Here is a 16,446-nt window from a genome sequence, read left to right on the forward strand (position 1 = left end):
TGGATCTCAACAAATTTCTCACACTTGGGGTTTCATTAAGTGGAGATTGCATGTCAAAAACAGCAGACATGATGCAAGGAACGAAACACTTTGTGGATCAATCAATTTCAAGATTTTACCCCCTGCCTAAATAATAATAATAATAATAATAATAATAATAATATGGAAATAATAATAATAATAATAATAATAATAATAATAATAATAATAATAATAATAATAATAAAACAAAATCCTAGCACTGAGTGAAACTGTCATGACACATGGATTGAACACAGTAAAGGAGGGAGAGGAGACCACATCCTAACTTCCTATTTACCTTTCCCCGAACCTTTAGAGAAACTTTGAGAGAACCTGGTAAGAGATCTCCAGAAAGACTGGGCTTGTGAACTTGAACCTATAGATGCAAAGTTATCAGCACTTACCAGCACCAGAGCCCTGGTGGCACAGTGGTTAAATGCCTGTTCTGCAGCCATTCACTCAAAAAACCATAAAGTTGTGAGTTCAGTACCAGCGAAATGGCTCAAGCTTGACTCCGAGGTCACTAAAATGAGTACCCAGCTTGTTGGGGGCAATTAGCTTACAGTTATAAACCACTTAGACACTATTAGTTCAGTATGAAGTGATATATAAATGAAGCTGTTTGTATACGTGATATAGAAGAGACAGCAAATGAGCTCTTCAATGGGGAACTTTACATGAAGACAGAAACTAAAGCAAGTAAATGATTACCCGCAAAACAAGATTGAAATCCTGGGAAATCAAGAGAAACACCTGAACATATGCGTAAGAGGGATCGTGCAACATGCAGAACGAGATGATTTAGGGCCCAAACAGACAGGCCAAAATAAAGCTGCTTCGGGTCACTTTGGAGGTATGCTGTTTAAATGGCACATGCATCTTAAGAGGCCAGAAGCTGCACCAAAGCTGTGCTCCAGTCCTTTAAACAGCATGCTTCCAAAGTGACCCGAAGCAGCTTTCCTGGACCCAAGTGGATACCAAAGACCCACAGTATCTCAAGAAGCAGCAAAAGACATGTATTTCAGCTATATGAAGTGTTTTTCATCATTCCATGTATTACTGGGTGTGTGTGTGTGGGGGGGGGATGAATACTTGGTTTCTCTCATATTGAGTGCTGTCTAAGGAGTGGGGGGAAGAGATGAAACTGACTATAATGGGATACTTTTACTTCGCACTTCAGAGGTTGCAGAAAAATGCTCAGTCTGATCCATGAGCCAGCATCTTATCTATTCATCTTCTCAGACCACATGTTTGGCTGTGTAATCACTAAAAGGTATGGTGGCCTAGTTGGGAAGCATAGTGCTGTGCCAAAGGCAGGAACGTTAGACATCCAAAAATTATCATGTTTGGATGGGATGGTGATAATCTGGCAGAAGGAGTTCAGTATAACTATACTTTCATAGATCTGTCATGAAAGAACATGCACATATTTTAGCAGGTTTCAGTGACACAAGAACTATCCTAAAGTCCAGGTCATTATGGATATGAGGAACTGTATCTGGAAAATATCTGTATTTCATTGCACCTAGTGCTATATAAACCCAGAAAGCTGATTAGTTTCCTGGAAGTAGAAGCATGTGTTGTATATTTGGGAGTAACTGTATCACAATTGTTCATATCATTCCTCTATTCCAGAGGCAGACTGGGACTAACAAAATCATCAGTCCTGGTGACAGGAAAATCCTTTGTAGACATCTGGCATACTTCTGAGTCCATAGATGTGCCTGGATGGAAAATATTATTAGTTCCTCCATCCTGAGGTACAGATATTAGACGTTTTACCAATCTGAAGCTCTACCAGATCCATATCTTTACATTTGTTCATGCTAATGAAGGGTATGGAGACATTCCTTAGTAGTTTGAAACCACCTTCAAGTAACTTTGGCTCTTGCCTTGCCCACACTGGCCACTTAAAACTGCTGGAAATGAATTGATTAAATGGGGAGAGGAGGTGGTACTTTTCTCCTTGGAGGAGGACAATGTTTGATGGAGGCTCATGTGAGACTGTTGCTGGGAAAAGCTCTTTTGATTCCTCTGCTCTTTTGGATAATTATAATTATCAGCCAATTTCCATTTCTCTTTTTTGGTGTAAGGTGGATGTTGGTGACCAATTCCAAAGTGGACATGGATATTACAACTTCTCCATCACATTATAGTTAGAATTCTATACTGGCTTTGGACCTAAATATGCTTTTGTTGCCTTTGTTGACCTTACTAGAATTTGAGAGATATTTAATTTATTTTGTCTCTTTAGCAGATTAAATAGTTGTCAAGCAGAATTAGAACAATAATCAGTCAGTACTCCCTTCAGAATTTTAGCTGAATAAAGGCAATGAAGTCTTCTTTAGTAAGGATTTAAAAGTAGGTACAGTGAGACAGACTTGGCTTGGAATTAAAAAAGAAAGAATTGAGGTCGCTTCATTCCTGGGTCCTGAGATGCAGTTAGTGGCAAAAGCAATAGAAAGCAGGGGAACAAAGACAGAAGAAGAAGTAGGATAATGTGATTGAGGAAACTGTGTCAGAGAGCAACTAAATCCTGCCTCCTGATGTTAGCATGCAAGGCTATGTATCCGTGGCAGACCTGTAGTGGAAACTAGAAAGAGGAAGTGCATTTCCATTTGTTATGCTGAACGTGTTGGTGGCTATGCTATCTTTCTCTGTCACTTAATTGGCTTGGAGCTGGATGTTACAGTGTTGTGCTTGGTTGAAACTGTTTCAAAATTATGCTTGGGGACTACTCTTTGGCAGCAGGTTGCCAAACTTTAGTGGCTTGTCAGCACATTGGATTTAAGAAAACAAACACTGTAGGTATGACTGCAAAATGGTTGTCTTGAGTCACAGAATCATGGAGTTGGAAGGGGCCTCATGGACCATCCAGTTCAATCCCTTGTTCAGTGCAGGATCTCCAGCTAAACTAAAGCATCCATAGCAGGTAGCTCTTCAGCCTCTTTTTGAAGACATACAGAGAAGACTCCACCACCTCTCTAAGTCATTGGTTCAGTTGCCAAACTGCTTTTACTCTCAATAAGTTCCTTCTAATTTTCAATCAAAATCTACTGTCCTGTAACATCAGACCTTCAGACCTGATCCTACAGCAGAAAACAGGCCCCAAAAAGACCTCCTTCTAAACTGCATATTAACTCTTACACACTACCAAGCATTAATGAAAGATCACAAAAATTTCTAACTGAGCATGCATAATAGGGGGTGATGAATATTAGATCACACCTATGAATCTATAATGACTAATTTGAATGGTCATGAGATATGTGATATGGGTGGTGATGTTACATACATGTAAAGGAGGTCTTAAGATTAATCACATGTTATGATCTGGCCAATAAAAATATGATGAAAAAATGATGATATAAAGAACTGTATAAATAAGACGCGAACTCTTTGTAAACTTGTGCTCTCTCTCTCTGCTTATTTTGGCTGATAGATTGATTGCACCCTATTCTGCAGAATTGATGATTGTTTTCAAATAAATATGGCGTATTATGCTTTCACCTGATTATTTGTTTCATTGTTTTCTTAAGTCCTTCTTGTCTTTGGCTCAACAAATTGGAAAGCAGATTTTTATATCTCACAGTAGTCACAGTATTTACCCATGGTTTCATAACCTCCATTTTATGGTACAACAGGTGAGTGACCAAACAGGCTATTGTATTGCTCATGGGAGAGGAGAGGAATACCCCTTAATCAGAATTTGTTTCAAAGTAGTGTTCAAACTGACTCATATATAGCTATAATAATACTAGGATAACACTCTTTACAATATCTCAGACATATATGGTTTAATAAAGATCATGTCTAGGATCCTGAGATGCTTTTGTGTAGGAAGGATGAGGATTTTATCAGCTTGGTGGTGGTAGTATGTTGTGAACAATGCCCCTCATGATTCAGATCCAGCTTCCTGTGGGCAAAGGGCATAGGCACCTAGTGCAGCAGTTCCCAACCTGTGGGTCGCGACCCCTTTGGGGTTCGAACAACCCTTTCACAGGGGTTGCCTAAGATCATCAGAAAACACATATTTCCAATGGTCTTAGGACCCAATTTTATGGTTGGGGGTCACCCCAACATGAGGAACTGTATTAAAGGGTCGCAGCATTAGGAAGGTTGAGAACCACTGAGCTAGTGGCTTGAGCAGGGTAAGGAAAGGTTTGTTCTGCAGCAATGGTGTGAAGTGCCGTCACTGTGTTCATACCAAAGGGGGCTGGAGGCTAAATGGGTTTGTGGAAAAAAAAGAAGGGATAAATATCTTGGATGCATATGGACCACCTTCTAGATTTCAGATTTATATCAATTTAAAAATTACATTTTAAAAAATCCTTGTCGAAATGTCAAGAAAGTGCTTTGTTTTTGCAGCTTAATCCACACTATCCAGATGGCAGTAGTGGAGAAAAGGCTGTGGTAAGTGCAACTACTCCTTTATATTAAGTGGTGAAATATTCCGTAACATGTCTGTTTAGAAAGAGTGTTTGACATTTGTGCTCTTGAAACAAATGGATATATATATATATATAATCTCCCCTTTACTGAAGTAGGAGTTTAGAAATGCTAAGCAATTTTTGTTTTTATGATTCATTTATTTTTAAATCCATGGTAAAAACTTTTCCAGACAAAGGTCATGCAAGCAACTTTGAATAAAGAGGACAACGTCACCTCTCAGCAGAATTAGCCAATTTATATGCACTTTTGGGTGGATCTCTTTTGGAAAGGAATTCCAGACCTGAGAAGCCACTATAGGAGGGTCCATATCCCAGGTCCCATTGAGTAGAGTAATTTTGCTATCTTCATCATATTCTGGTATTACTTGCCCACATATGTCCTGATTTTCATGTATGAAATATTGGACAATAGGAAACTGTGAAAAGTCTTTGTTGATACTTGTATCAGACAGATTCTGTCAACAATGTAAGTTGAGTTCTGTTCTTTCCTTGCTTTAAAAATCAAATACAAATGAGAAAAAAAGAGAAATACATCCCAGGCCCCAGGCTTGGCTGCTGAGACCCTTAAGTCCAAAGGGAATCATCTTCCATACACCTTTGTGTTGTAAGTTGCTTGCCAAATACATGCTCTAATTAAACATTCAATCTATGTAATGCTAGTGCTGCTGTCTTTCTGTTTGTTTGAAGACTCAGCTGGGAACTAACTTGACGATAAAGTCAGAGAAGCAAATATTAATAGAAAAACATCCTCTGTGCTCTAAACAGGCGGCAGATGTATGCGTGTGTGGACTGACACAATGCAGTAGTCAAACCACTCAAGGTTTTCCAAAGGGGAAGGAGAAACTCACATGCATGTGTACGCACAACATCTGGAGCATTAAAATGATTATTTATTATTCTGTAGATGAACACCAGCCTGGATCAGTTCAGGGATTGTATATGTTGTTTCTTACACAATGTCCCTATCTTCTCCACCCCCTCCACTCAGCAAATTTTGCAATGTGAGGTCTCTGAAAAATACGATGACTCACCAGAAAATATGATGACTCACAAATGAGTCAACATGGAAAGGTGTTACAGGGGGCCCACTGCTTTGCTGCCAGCTATGCTCTTGTAACATTCAGGAAAGAGAGTGCCCATTAATTTGCTCTGCTTGCTATTTGCGCAGACTTTTAAAAAAGAAACAAGGGAAAGAAAAAGAGCACATCTAATCAACTGGTCCCTGAGCTCTGTTAATTCATGCATGTGATTGCTGCTTTGTGAGCACCTGCTGAAGGAGTTTTAACCCCAAGATACTAGATGATGCTTGATTTAGCAGACATTTTTGAAATTCCGGTGGCTCTTAACTTTAATTTCAGCAGCCCTGTAGCCTGATGTATTCATGCAGACAAAGAACGTCAGGTCTATGTGTGGTGTACCTGAGGTATTATACTTCTCATATTAAAGGAATGAATTTGCATTATCTGCTGTACTTTGTTGTAAATCTAGCTGCATACTGGGAAACCACATAGACTTATACCACTTTAGATTTCTCGTGAGGAAATAATATATTTGCATGCATCTCCAATCTTAAAAAGAAGGAAAGACAGAGAAAGAGATAAAGAGGGCAGGGAGAGGGAGAGGTTAATGGAGTAATACACATGGAAGAGAAGTGCATAATTGAGTTACAATCCTTTGTTGTAATATGCTTTCTTTCTGTAAGATGGCTGTAATAGTTGTCATTGTTTCATTAACTGAAGAGCCCCTGCCCATAGCAATATAAAATTATATTGTCCCAGGAAGGCTGTGCCATGTGTTTTCTCTGCGTGAGTCAATTTACCATAATGTACACAGGCCTACGACCTGTATTTGTATTATGATCTGAGGACAGTCTGCATCCAGCAGACGTTGTGCATCATGTTGAAAATTTTAATAGGAGGTTTCTGATTGTTCATTTGCATCAGCTCAGCAGTGAGGAGTATAGGACTGATGTGACTGGAGCACCTGTCCCAGCCAGTCCCTTCTGCCAGGGAGAATGTCCTTGGGAGTGGTGGCGAGAAAGGAACAAATTATTCTGTGATGTTCCCACATCCGTTCCATACTTTGTCCTCTATCTTTGTCCTCATTTAAAACAAGTGCTTTTTAGTTGACAAGCCGGTTTGAAGGGCTCTGTTGAACACTCGGCAGGATTGGTCATATCATATGCTGAGTGTCTTTTCATTGGCCTATGACCTGTTGTGTGGTAAAGGGAGCTTGGATCCCAGCATTCCTGAGCCAAATTGCTCCTTCTGTGTTACCTACGAGAAAAGAAGGCTAAATTCCATTGTGGTAAGCTTTCCAGAAATCATTTTAGGGCTTACTGTAGTATCCTGTGTAAACCAGATAATCTTTGTCTCTCATCAGCAAAAAGACAATGAACTTCTTACTTCGAAAAAGAAGGCAGGGGAGAAGATTATGTATACTTTGGTGTCTGTGCCACATGGAAATGACATTGCTTCTCTTTTTGAACTGGATGCGACCACTCTTCAGCGAGCTGACTGCCTGGTTCCAAGGTAATGTTGCATATATAAAACATTACATTTGCGTGTACACACATGCGCACATGCGCGCGCACGCACACACACACACACCAGTATTTCTGCACAGAATTATTCCAATAGGGATTTTACTAGAAAAGGAAGTGAGGGGGAGTCAATTTTGTGTTTGTTATATTTCTTAAAGAGACATCAGAGATAGTGGACAGGCAAACAGGAAATTTATGAAATGGTGATGAAATTGTCTATAAAATTAACAAGATTTTCATAGATGAATGTCGTGTCATGATGACTATATATCAGAACAAGGGTTAGGTGGGGGATGGTATTAAGTTACTAAGTCAAGTCTTTCAAAATATACCAGTTGTTTTTAAAGCATTTCATCCATATTAGCCACTGGCCAGTGTTGGATATTATCCAAGAGTAATTGCTTTTATGTGTGACATAGTGTTTCTTAAATGCCCATAGTTTAATGAGAGGAGTACTAATGTGAAACTCAACACTCTGATCAACCCAAAGTAGTGACCTGAAAACTTCTGCATGCATTAGCACAAGCTATTTGGCATCCTGTGTTTAAACAGAGCTACTCCAGACAATTTCTTTATAGTATTTTTTATCCCATTCCTAAGCCAAGAGGGCTCTCAGAGTGGCTTGCATCCAGTTAGTTAGAAAAAAAAGATGATGATCCCTGCTCAAAGGCTTTCAGTCGGATAAGGTGAAAAGAAAAAAGGAAAGGAAAGAAGAAAACAGCAAGTAGTCCTTCAGTTACTGGTGGAACGGCTTTGTCTCCCACTTGATTTCCCTCTGCTGCAGCCTAGTGGAGTGACTGGCAGTGGGGGCAATAACAGGTGGAGCCTTCAAGAAGAAGAAGAAAAATAAAGAAAAAACTATTTAATGCAGTAACATTGGCATGATTCTTACACAGTCCATTGCACCATTCTATCCTCTGCCTGGAAAGCCTTGGACCAATGCATAAATGTGTGCGTGCATGTGAGTGGGACTGAGAGAGCGAGAGAGAGAGAGAGATGTGGAGAGGTATGAAGATACTGAATCTTGATTAATAGGAATCCATGGTGTTAACCATTGAAATGTTGCAGTGGCAAAATAAAAACAACAGGAATGTAGAACAGAATAGTAGAAGCTGTGATGAACACTGCTCACTTTAAGCAGTGATGAACACTTCTCACTTTTGTATGTTTTGAACTGTATTGTTTTAAATTGTAGGCCACTTTGAGCCCCATTTGTTTGGGGAGAAAGCAGCATATAAATAAATATAATAATAGTAATATAATAATAATAAAAATTGCTGGGGCAGACTTTCAAAAACCTATGACTTCTGGAGACTTTATATTGCTTTGCTGTCTTCAGTTGAATAATTTACCTATGTTCATTGTTTCTTCTCTTGACTGGGAGCTAGGTTTTGGTTACATGTGTTACATGTAACTAGCTGCTGGGTGACCCCAGCATTGGTCTGTTTTGGTTTGTTTTCTTCTTCTGTTGGGTGGGACACTGAGCAGTGGATCAAAAATCTGATCATCAGTGTCAGCCATTGATATAATGTTGGGAACTGGTGGGGAAAGCTTCCAGCATTTCCTTCCCAAGGAATAATGCATTTTGAAAAGTCGTTGGCAGAAAGCACGTATGTACCTCTTTCAAATGCTGCCAGACTTTGTGTTGTACTGGGATACAATGTTGATGTCATAGTCCAGTGGTGAGAGATTTTTTTTTTACAAATATCAACACACTCGTTGCTTTTTCCTTGTTTTTCTCTGTCAATGCCCCTTCCCTGCTGCCCCCACAAACATTTTATCCATTAGGATTAAGAAGTAAAAGAGTTGAGCCTCACCAGTTCCTCGATCATTGATTACCAAGCCAACTCAAAATGTGTGCCTCCAATACATAGGGTACAATCCTGTTCTCCAAATGTGGAGAGTGGGATACAGGCCTCTAATGAAACTAGGCATGCAGTAATGCTTTATGACCTGACAGTCCAAGGTCCACCCTTTCTCAAATTAAGAAATGCAGCATTCCAGGTATATCATCACGTCTGAATAGAAATATAGCTCATGGGTCTAGCTGTTTGGGGGGGGGGGAATGCCCCCTCAAATAAATATTCTGCTCCCCAATGAATTTTCCCTTTATTTCCAATTTTTTAGCACTGTAGAGAGTAGGACTTGGAAAATCATCCACACCTAGTATTGTTATATTTCTTGCATTCACATTTTTGTGGTACCTTTGCACGCCTCCCCATTTTTTGGATGCCTAAACTGTTTCTAAATGCTCACGTTATAAGTTACTGCAATGCTATAAAGTTTGCGACTAGTGGAAAATTTCATTGGGGAATTCTTATCTTGGTGGGCAATAGTCTCATTTTGCCCATCCCCATAGATACATGTCTGGTGGAGCCCATAACCCTTGTCTTGAAAAAAGACCAGCTTGCCAGAAAAGTTGTTCAGCAAGCCAAAGGGTGGTAGGCTTATGGAACATGCCATGAGAGCCTTCTACCACCACCTCTATTTGCTTGCCTTTAAGTGACAGATTAGCTCTTTCTGACCAAGAACCTAGGGGCAAGGGCAGAGAGAAAAGAGGAGAAGGCCAGTACAGTATATTTCGTCTTCCTCTTTTTATGTGTTTGCTAACCTGAGAACAAAGCCTCCATGCCCTGATAGAAAGTTAAGTTGCACCCATTGTCTGCTGGTTGCTTTACTGTGTGACTATGCTGGCTGTTCTTTTCAGCTCAGCAGTGGTGATGGGAAGCTCCAATGGGATTGGGACAGTGAATCTCTTGGAAAGGGGTCCAAGGGGTTGAAGCTAGGAATGGTGTTTACACCTTAGATGTTCAGGTTCAAACCAGCAACAGACAACAGAGCCACCAGTCACCACTACTTTTGAAGGAACTTAGCAGAGCCCTGCAGCATAAACTTCATTGAAACCCTTCACTGGTTAAGCTATTGCCTTTCCTCATCTGGCAGTTGTTTCAGTTAGTTAATATATATTTAGCAGAACAATTTGGGGAACATTTGTTCAGATTAAACAATTACACAGGTGCCCTAGAGCTTTGCTAAGCAGTATTTGATGTCCAGCTCTCGTATCCATACATTTTCAGACATAAAAATTGTACTTTTCCACTTATTATATGCAATAAAAAATAAGAGGAAGGCTCACAGAGGAATATTTGTAAGTGTAGCATGTAGTGTGTAGATTCACCACAGATTCAGCTCATATATTTACAAGTGCAACTCCCATCCTAACCCAGTCTGGGGTTCTGCACCGAGTCCCAAATCCACACAATAAACACATGGAGAAGATTTCAGCTTCTCTTCTTTGTAAAACATCAATGGGATTTTAGTAGAATTATTGTGAAATAAAGTATAACTAGCATTTTCCATAGAAAATCCTGTCTGTATGTGAAATTGTTGTTGTGTGCCTCCAAGTCATTTCTGACATATGGCAACTCTAAAGTTATCATAGGGTTTCCTTGGCAAGTTTCTTCTGAGGGGGGTTTCACTTGCCTAAAATCACCTAGTGGGTTTTTATGCTCAAACAGAGAAGCAAATTGTGATCTCCAGAGTTGTAGTCCAGCATTCAAACCATGCTGGATCCATGCGGGATTACAGTTTATGTGAATTATTTTGCAGCAGTTTTATATTGTATGTTCAAAGGATTTACAGTCAATTTTATTGAGCTGTTCTTTGTCTATGTTTTCCTTCAGGAATTCATATGTTCGACTGAGACACCTTTGCACAAACACGTGGGTCACTAGTACCAGTATTCCAATAGACAAAGATGAAGAAAGACCTGTAATGTTAAAGGTAAATGTGGAAACAGATAAATTTTGCAGAGAACTGTTTGCATTGTAGCCCTTCAGTGATGGAATTGCCTCTGTTCCTGGTTTAACTAGCTCTTCCCTGTTTTATTAAAAGGCAAAGAACTTAGATTCTCCTGTGATGCCAGTTTTAGCTTCTGGTATCTTTAATTGTTTGCTCTTGTTAATTGATACACACACACACACACACACACACACACAGTATATAGCGAGAGCAAGACTGGGTTTTTACTGTACAGTACTGTACTGTTTTTACTAAGGCCACCTTGAATCCTTTGCTAGGAGAAATGCAGGCTATAACAACAAACAAAAACACCCAAGAGCTACTAGCTGTAGGATGAGTAGGGAAAACTTAATATACAACATTTTGAATGTTCTCTCTCATGTGCCATCCCCAATACTGCAGATTGGAACCTGCCAAACAAAAGAAGACAAGGAAGCATTTGCTATTGTGTCTGTGCCTCTGTCTGAAGTTAGAGATCTGGATTTTGCTAATGATGCCAACAAAGTTTTAGCATCAACAGTAAAAAAGTTAGAAAATGGCTCTGTAACTCAAAATGAAAGGAGGTCAGTGACTGCTTCCTTATCTCTTCTTCTCTTCCCCATCTTTCCTTGATAGAATGCTTTCAGGCTAATTATTTCAACTTATACATGCTTTTATAATTGATCTGTGCCTACTTATGTGTAACTAGAATTTATGGTGACTAAAATGTTACAGACTACTTGTTTATTTTGTTCAGCTTTTAAGTAAAAGATATGTGACAGTACAGAACGCAAAAGTGTGGTATGGCAATACATCTGACTGCAGCCGCAGTGTACTTGTGATGTGGCAACTCTATTCATACTTGTCTTTTATGGGTACAAGTGTTGTTGAAAATTGTGTTGTGCTTTAGTATTTAAAAGTGCAGACAGTTTTGTCAACAATAATTATAACTGATCATGGGAAAAACAGTATATGTGGAGGTCAAGGTTACGTGGAAGCTATTAATCATTATGTACTGTACTGCATTTCTCCCAACTGAACTTAGGTTTGTAACCAAGCTGTTGGAAGATCTCATTTTCTTCGTTGCTGATGTGCACAATAATGGCCAGGAGGTTTTGGATGTGGTAGTCATTAAGCCCAACCGAGAAAGGCAAAAATTAATGAGGGAACAGAATATATTGGCACAGGTATGTTGTTCACAATAATATTGTATACACAGTATATTTTTCAGTGCAGCAAAAGTAGTTGTTCTTTGAACAAAATGTCTCTCTAAACTCAGAAAGACAAAGTGAAATTCTACAAAATAAATGGAAGAGGTTCTGATAGAGATATACAATATTTTCCTTATTTTCTGTCCTGAGGGGTGCTTCATGAATGAAGTCAAAAAGATCAATGTGTGAATAAAATGGAAGCTGTTCAAGACAAATGGAGACAATTGCATTACAGTGGCCTAGCTGTCTTCTCATTTATTTTGACAGCATTGTTTTCTCTCTCATTAGAATAAACACAAACATTATTTTCTGTTTTACATGCTGCTTATTTTTGTGGCAGTGGTATTTTCTCTCTACTCCCTTAGTTGGCTATCTTAAAAGTTCCTTCAGGTGTGTGTCCCCCCTTCTTTGCTGATTGCTGACCCTTTGAGTGTTATAAAGATATATTGCAGTACATGACCTTGGTTGCTTCTTCTTTTTCTTCTTTCTCTCCCATTTCCAGTTTTTATAGTTACAGAAACTTGGTAAATATTTTTCACTGAACTTGAATTGGGTTCTGTCTCACTCACAGATATGCATATTTATTTTTATTTTGCAATTGTTTCCCAATAATACTACTGTGGTAGTACTAAAATTATTAATCATTGCTTGCAGAGATTGGAAAAGATTTTGGACCAGAATTTTCCAGGAGTTCCCTAGTCAACATGGTGGTCAACAAAGATGAGTGATATAGATAGTACTCTGTCTAAATATGGCAAAGGCACTGGATCCTGTCTGATCTGGGCATCTAAACAGGATCAGGTTAGGTTAGTGCTTGGAAGGAAGACCTCCAGGGAGTAAAAGATGCTGTAGGGTACATTCAGAGGAAGGCAGTGCAAACTACCTCTGAATAAATATTGGCTAGAAACAAACTTGGTAAAGATGATGCACAGTCTTATAAGTGCTGCCACAAGAGTCTTGCCATGTGCAGTGGGAGGGCAACCCATATACTTAGAGAGGGACCATATTAGAAAAATAGCATAGCAACTGAAGACTATAGACGACTCAAATATCAGAATCTCCAGGTATCTTACATGAAGTACTAAAGGAGGAAATGCATCTGGAATGAAAATTATCTGTCATTTTATCTTTATAGTGCACACTTTGTTCAGCTTCTTACATGTACTGAAAGTGAACATTTCTCTTTTGTCTGGTTCCATGTAATCCTTTGATATGGTATTTGCTGAATTGAATAGAAGACCCTGTGTTTGTTTGCATCTTCAGTCATCACTTTGGTTTGGTTTTGTATGTGTTTATGTATACAGATATTTGGAATCTTAAAAGCTCCATTTAAAGACAAAGCAGGAGAAGGAGCCATGCTGAGACTTGAAGATCTGGGTGACCAGAGGTATGCTCCATACAAATACATGCTGAGGCTTTGTTACAGAATCCTCCGGCATTCCCAGCAGGACTATAGGAAAAATCAGGTTGGTCTTTTTTATATATATATAAGTAGGAATAATTGTTTACGGCACACAAGGTGATGCTTGGTGGTTTCATGGAGGGTAGTGCGACAGCATTTGTGGGAGTGAGATGCCACATTATGAAAGCCACTTTTAACATTCAGTGAGTCTGTGTGTTTCTCATTTCATAATCCTCAAACAAGTCCAAATTCTTCTAAGACAGTAATGTGAGACACTGCAAAAGGCTAGCTGGCACCTCTGTGACATGATTAGAATGACTTGAAATTTGGAGTTTTCACATGGGGTAGATGTGGTGGTATTTGCTGCCATGCATAGGATAACACCCCCTCTCCCCCATCCTGATAATGTTTAGATTATAACAAGATGCTTTGGGTTTGCCTGCATCCTGTTTTGAAGTATTTTTCCCTATGTAAAGAGCAGTTTTCACCCTTTTAAAGAAACAATACATTCATGCAGCACATGAACCAAATACAATTTTTCATAATTCTTTAAAAAAACTTTGTGATAATAGGCTAGTCTCCTGAGCATCCCTACACACACACACACACACAGAGAGAGAGAGAGAGAGAGAGAGAGAGAGAGAGAGAGAGAGAGAGACAGACTTGTCAGGCTCCAGGAAAGGGAAGTGTGTAGGGCATAATTAACTGCCTCCCCATCTCCCTTTTCCACTTCCCAGAGCTAGCATGTACCATGACAGCTGCTCTGGCTGGAACAGCCTCAATGAACAGAGAGAGAATCTGTTGAGTGTATGACAAATTCTGAAGAGCCTGGAGCCTGGAGCTAGAGTGCTAAGGCTTCAGGGAAATGTAAGAACTTTATGAAATCAAAAAGTGGCATGGGTAGTAGTATTTGGGCATGTAATCATCAAGAAGAGTCAAGAAGTAGAAGGAAGGTGAAATTAGTGTATGGAGGTTAATACTGAGGCAGTACAGGGCTCAGAACAGCCCCCTCCCATTTTCCTAGGATTAAAGACTTTCAGGAAGAGGTCATGCTTGATGAACTTGCTTGATGAATTGAGATGGACTTGTTTTCTGGTGTGACCCACAGGGAGAGAGATTTGCTGCTAATTGGTTAACTTGTTAATTGTGTGTAGTTTTTTTAGTTGCTATTGTTGACTTTATATGGCTGACATCTTTAAACAAGAAGTGGGACCGAGAGTGGGAAGATGGCCTCACTATAGACTAGCAGAGGAACCCCCACTCTCACAAAAGTTCTCCATACCCATCTGAAAGAGCCCTGCTGTTTTGGGCTCTTTTCCCAAATCTCACTTTCCTTTTGATCTGTAGCTAAGACCAGTCGACTGAGATATCTACATAAAATTATAGAATCATAGAGTTGGAAGAGACCACAAGGGCCATCCAGTCCAACCCCCTGCCATGCAGGAAATCACAATATAATGAACCATCCAGGAAAATCCTACAGTTGCTACAAGAGTAACCATATGCCTGTGATAAGGGATCTTACAGTATCTGCATCTATACTGTGAAAATAATGCAGTTTGGTCCAACTTTAAGTTCTGTAGCTCCATCCTATGGAATCCTGGATATTGTAATTTTGCAAGAAAGCCTTTGACTGTGTAGATCATGTAAGGAATGCCCTTAAAGACATGGGAGTCCCACCACCTCTGATACTCCTGATGAGAAATCTGTACTTAGGACAAGAGGCTGTTGTTATAAGAGATCATGGAGAAACAGAATGGTTCCCAAATGGCAAAGGGATAAGACAAGGCTACATCCTTTTACCTTATCTGTTCAACTTACATGCAGAAAATATTATATGAAGAGCAGACTTGGATACAGAAGAAGGCGGAGTGAAAATAGGAGGAAGGAACATCAACAATCTCAGATATGCAGACAACACCATATTACTAGCAGAAAACATCACAGACCTTGAGCAATTACTAAAGAAGAAGGTCCAGAGGCAGGTTTACTGCTGAACATAAGAAAACCAAAAAATAATGACCATGGAGGATCTACACAAGTTCAACCTAGACAATGAGGAAATAGAAATGAAGAGTTTCTGTACCTTGGATCAAACATTGATCAGAATGGGGACTACAACCAAGAAATCAGAAGAAGGCTAAGAATGGGGAGAGCAGCTATGAAAGAAATGGAAAAGATCCTAAAGAGCAAAGATATACAACTAAGCATGAAAGTTAGAATTGTACCAGCCATCGTATTCTCTGTTACCATGTATGCATATGAGAGCTGGACAATTAAGAGAGCGGATAAGGAGAAAATAAATTCATTTGACATGTGGTCCTGGAGAAGAGTGCTGAGAATACTGTGGACAGTCAAAAGGACAAACAAATGGGTCCTTGAACAGATCAAAGTAGAAATCTCCCTGGAAGCCAAGATGATTAAGTAGGCTATCATACGTTGGCCACATCATGAGAAGGCACAACTCATTGGAAAAGACCATAATGCTAGGAAAGGTGGAAGGAAGCAGAAAGAGAGGAAAACCACATACTAGATAGATGAACTCTATTAAGGTCACAGTATGAATTTACATGAACCTAAGCAATGCAATGGAGGATAGGGACCCTTGGAAATGTCTCATCCATGGGGTCACCATGAGTTGAGATCAACTCAAAGGTGGTTAACAACAACAATAACAATAGTCTCTAGCCTTCTCTGTCAAAGAATGCTGGTGGCTCACAAAACTAAAAATCCCAGGAGTCTGTAGGTTGGCAGATAAAGTGGTTTCAAATTGCATTATTTCTACGGTATTCTAAATGTACTCTAGGGCACACTTATATTTACTTTAGAACTAGAGGATACTGACTAAACATGGTCTTTGGCAACAGGGGGCAATGTAGAGGAGAATAATTTATAAATCTAACTCCAGTATAATGTGGCAATCATCTGTGTTCACTGTAAACTGTCTTCTTGATACTGTACAATATAAAATGTTGGCTTTGATTTATAAAGCCCTTAATAAAAGGGCCTTGTGATGCATAAAACCAGTAGTAGCTTGAA

At 39.4% G+C, this 16,446-nt stretch overlaps 1 protein-coding gene across 1 annotated transcript in view; it reads left to right on the forward strand.

Moving 5' to 3' along the window:
- The window catches only part of ITPR2 (inositol 1,4,5-trisphosphate receptor type 2), a 258,378-nt gene that overhangs the window by 71,258 nt on the left and 170,674 nt on the right, over positions 1–16,446 (forward strand). Inside the window, 6 exon segments of the mRNA XM_042470658.1 lie at positions 4,390–4,434; positions 6,855–7,003; positions 10,698–10,797; positions 11,218–11,378; positions 11,840–11,981; positions 13,310–13,471. Coding sequence (XP_042326592.1) covers positions 4,390–4,434; positions 6,855–7,003; positions 10,698–10,797; positions 11,218–11,378; positions 11,840–11,981; positions 13,310–13,471 — 759 coding nt within the window.

This window comes from Sceloporus undulatus, chromosome 5 (assembly GCF_019175285.1).
Source record: "Sceloporus undulatus isolate JIND9_A2432 ecotype Alabama chromosome 5, SceUnd_v1.1, whole genome shotgun sequence".
In the NCBI taxonomy this organism is placed as follows: domain Eukaryota; kingdom Metazoa; phylum Chordata; class Lepidosauria; order Squamata; family Phrynosomatidae; genus Sceloporus; species Sceloporus undulatus.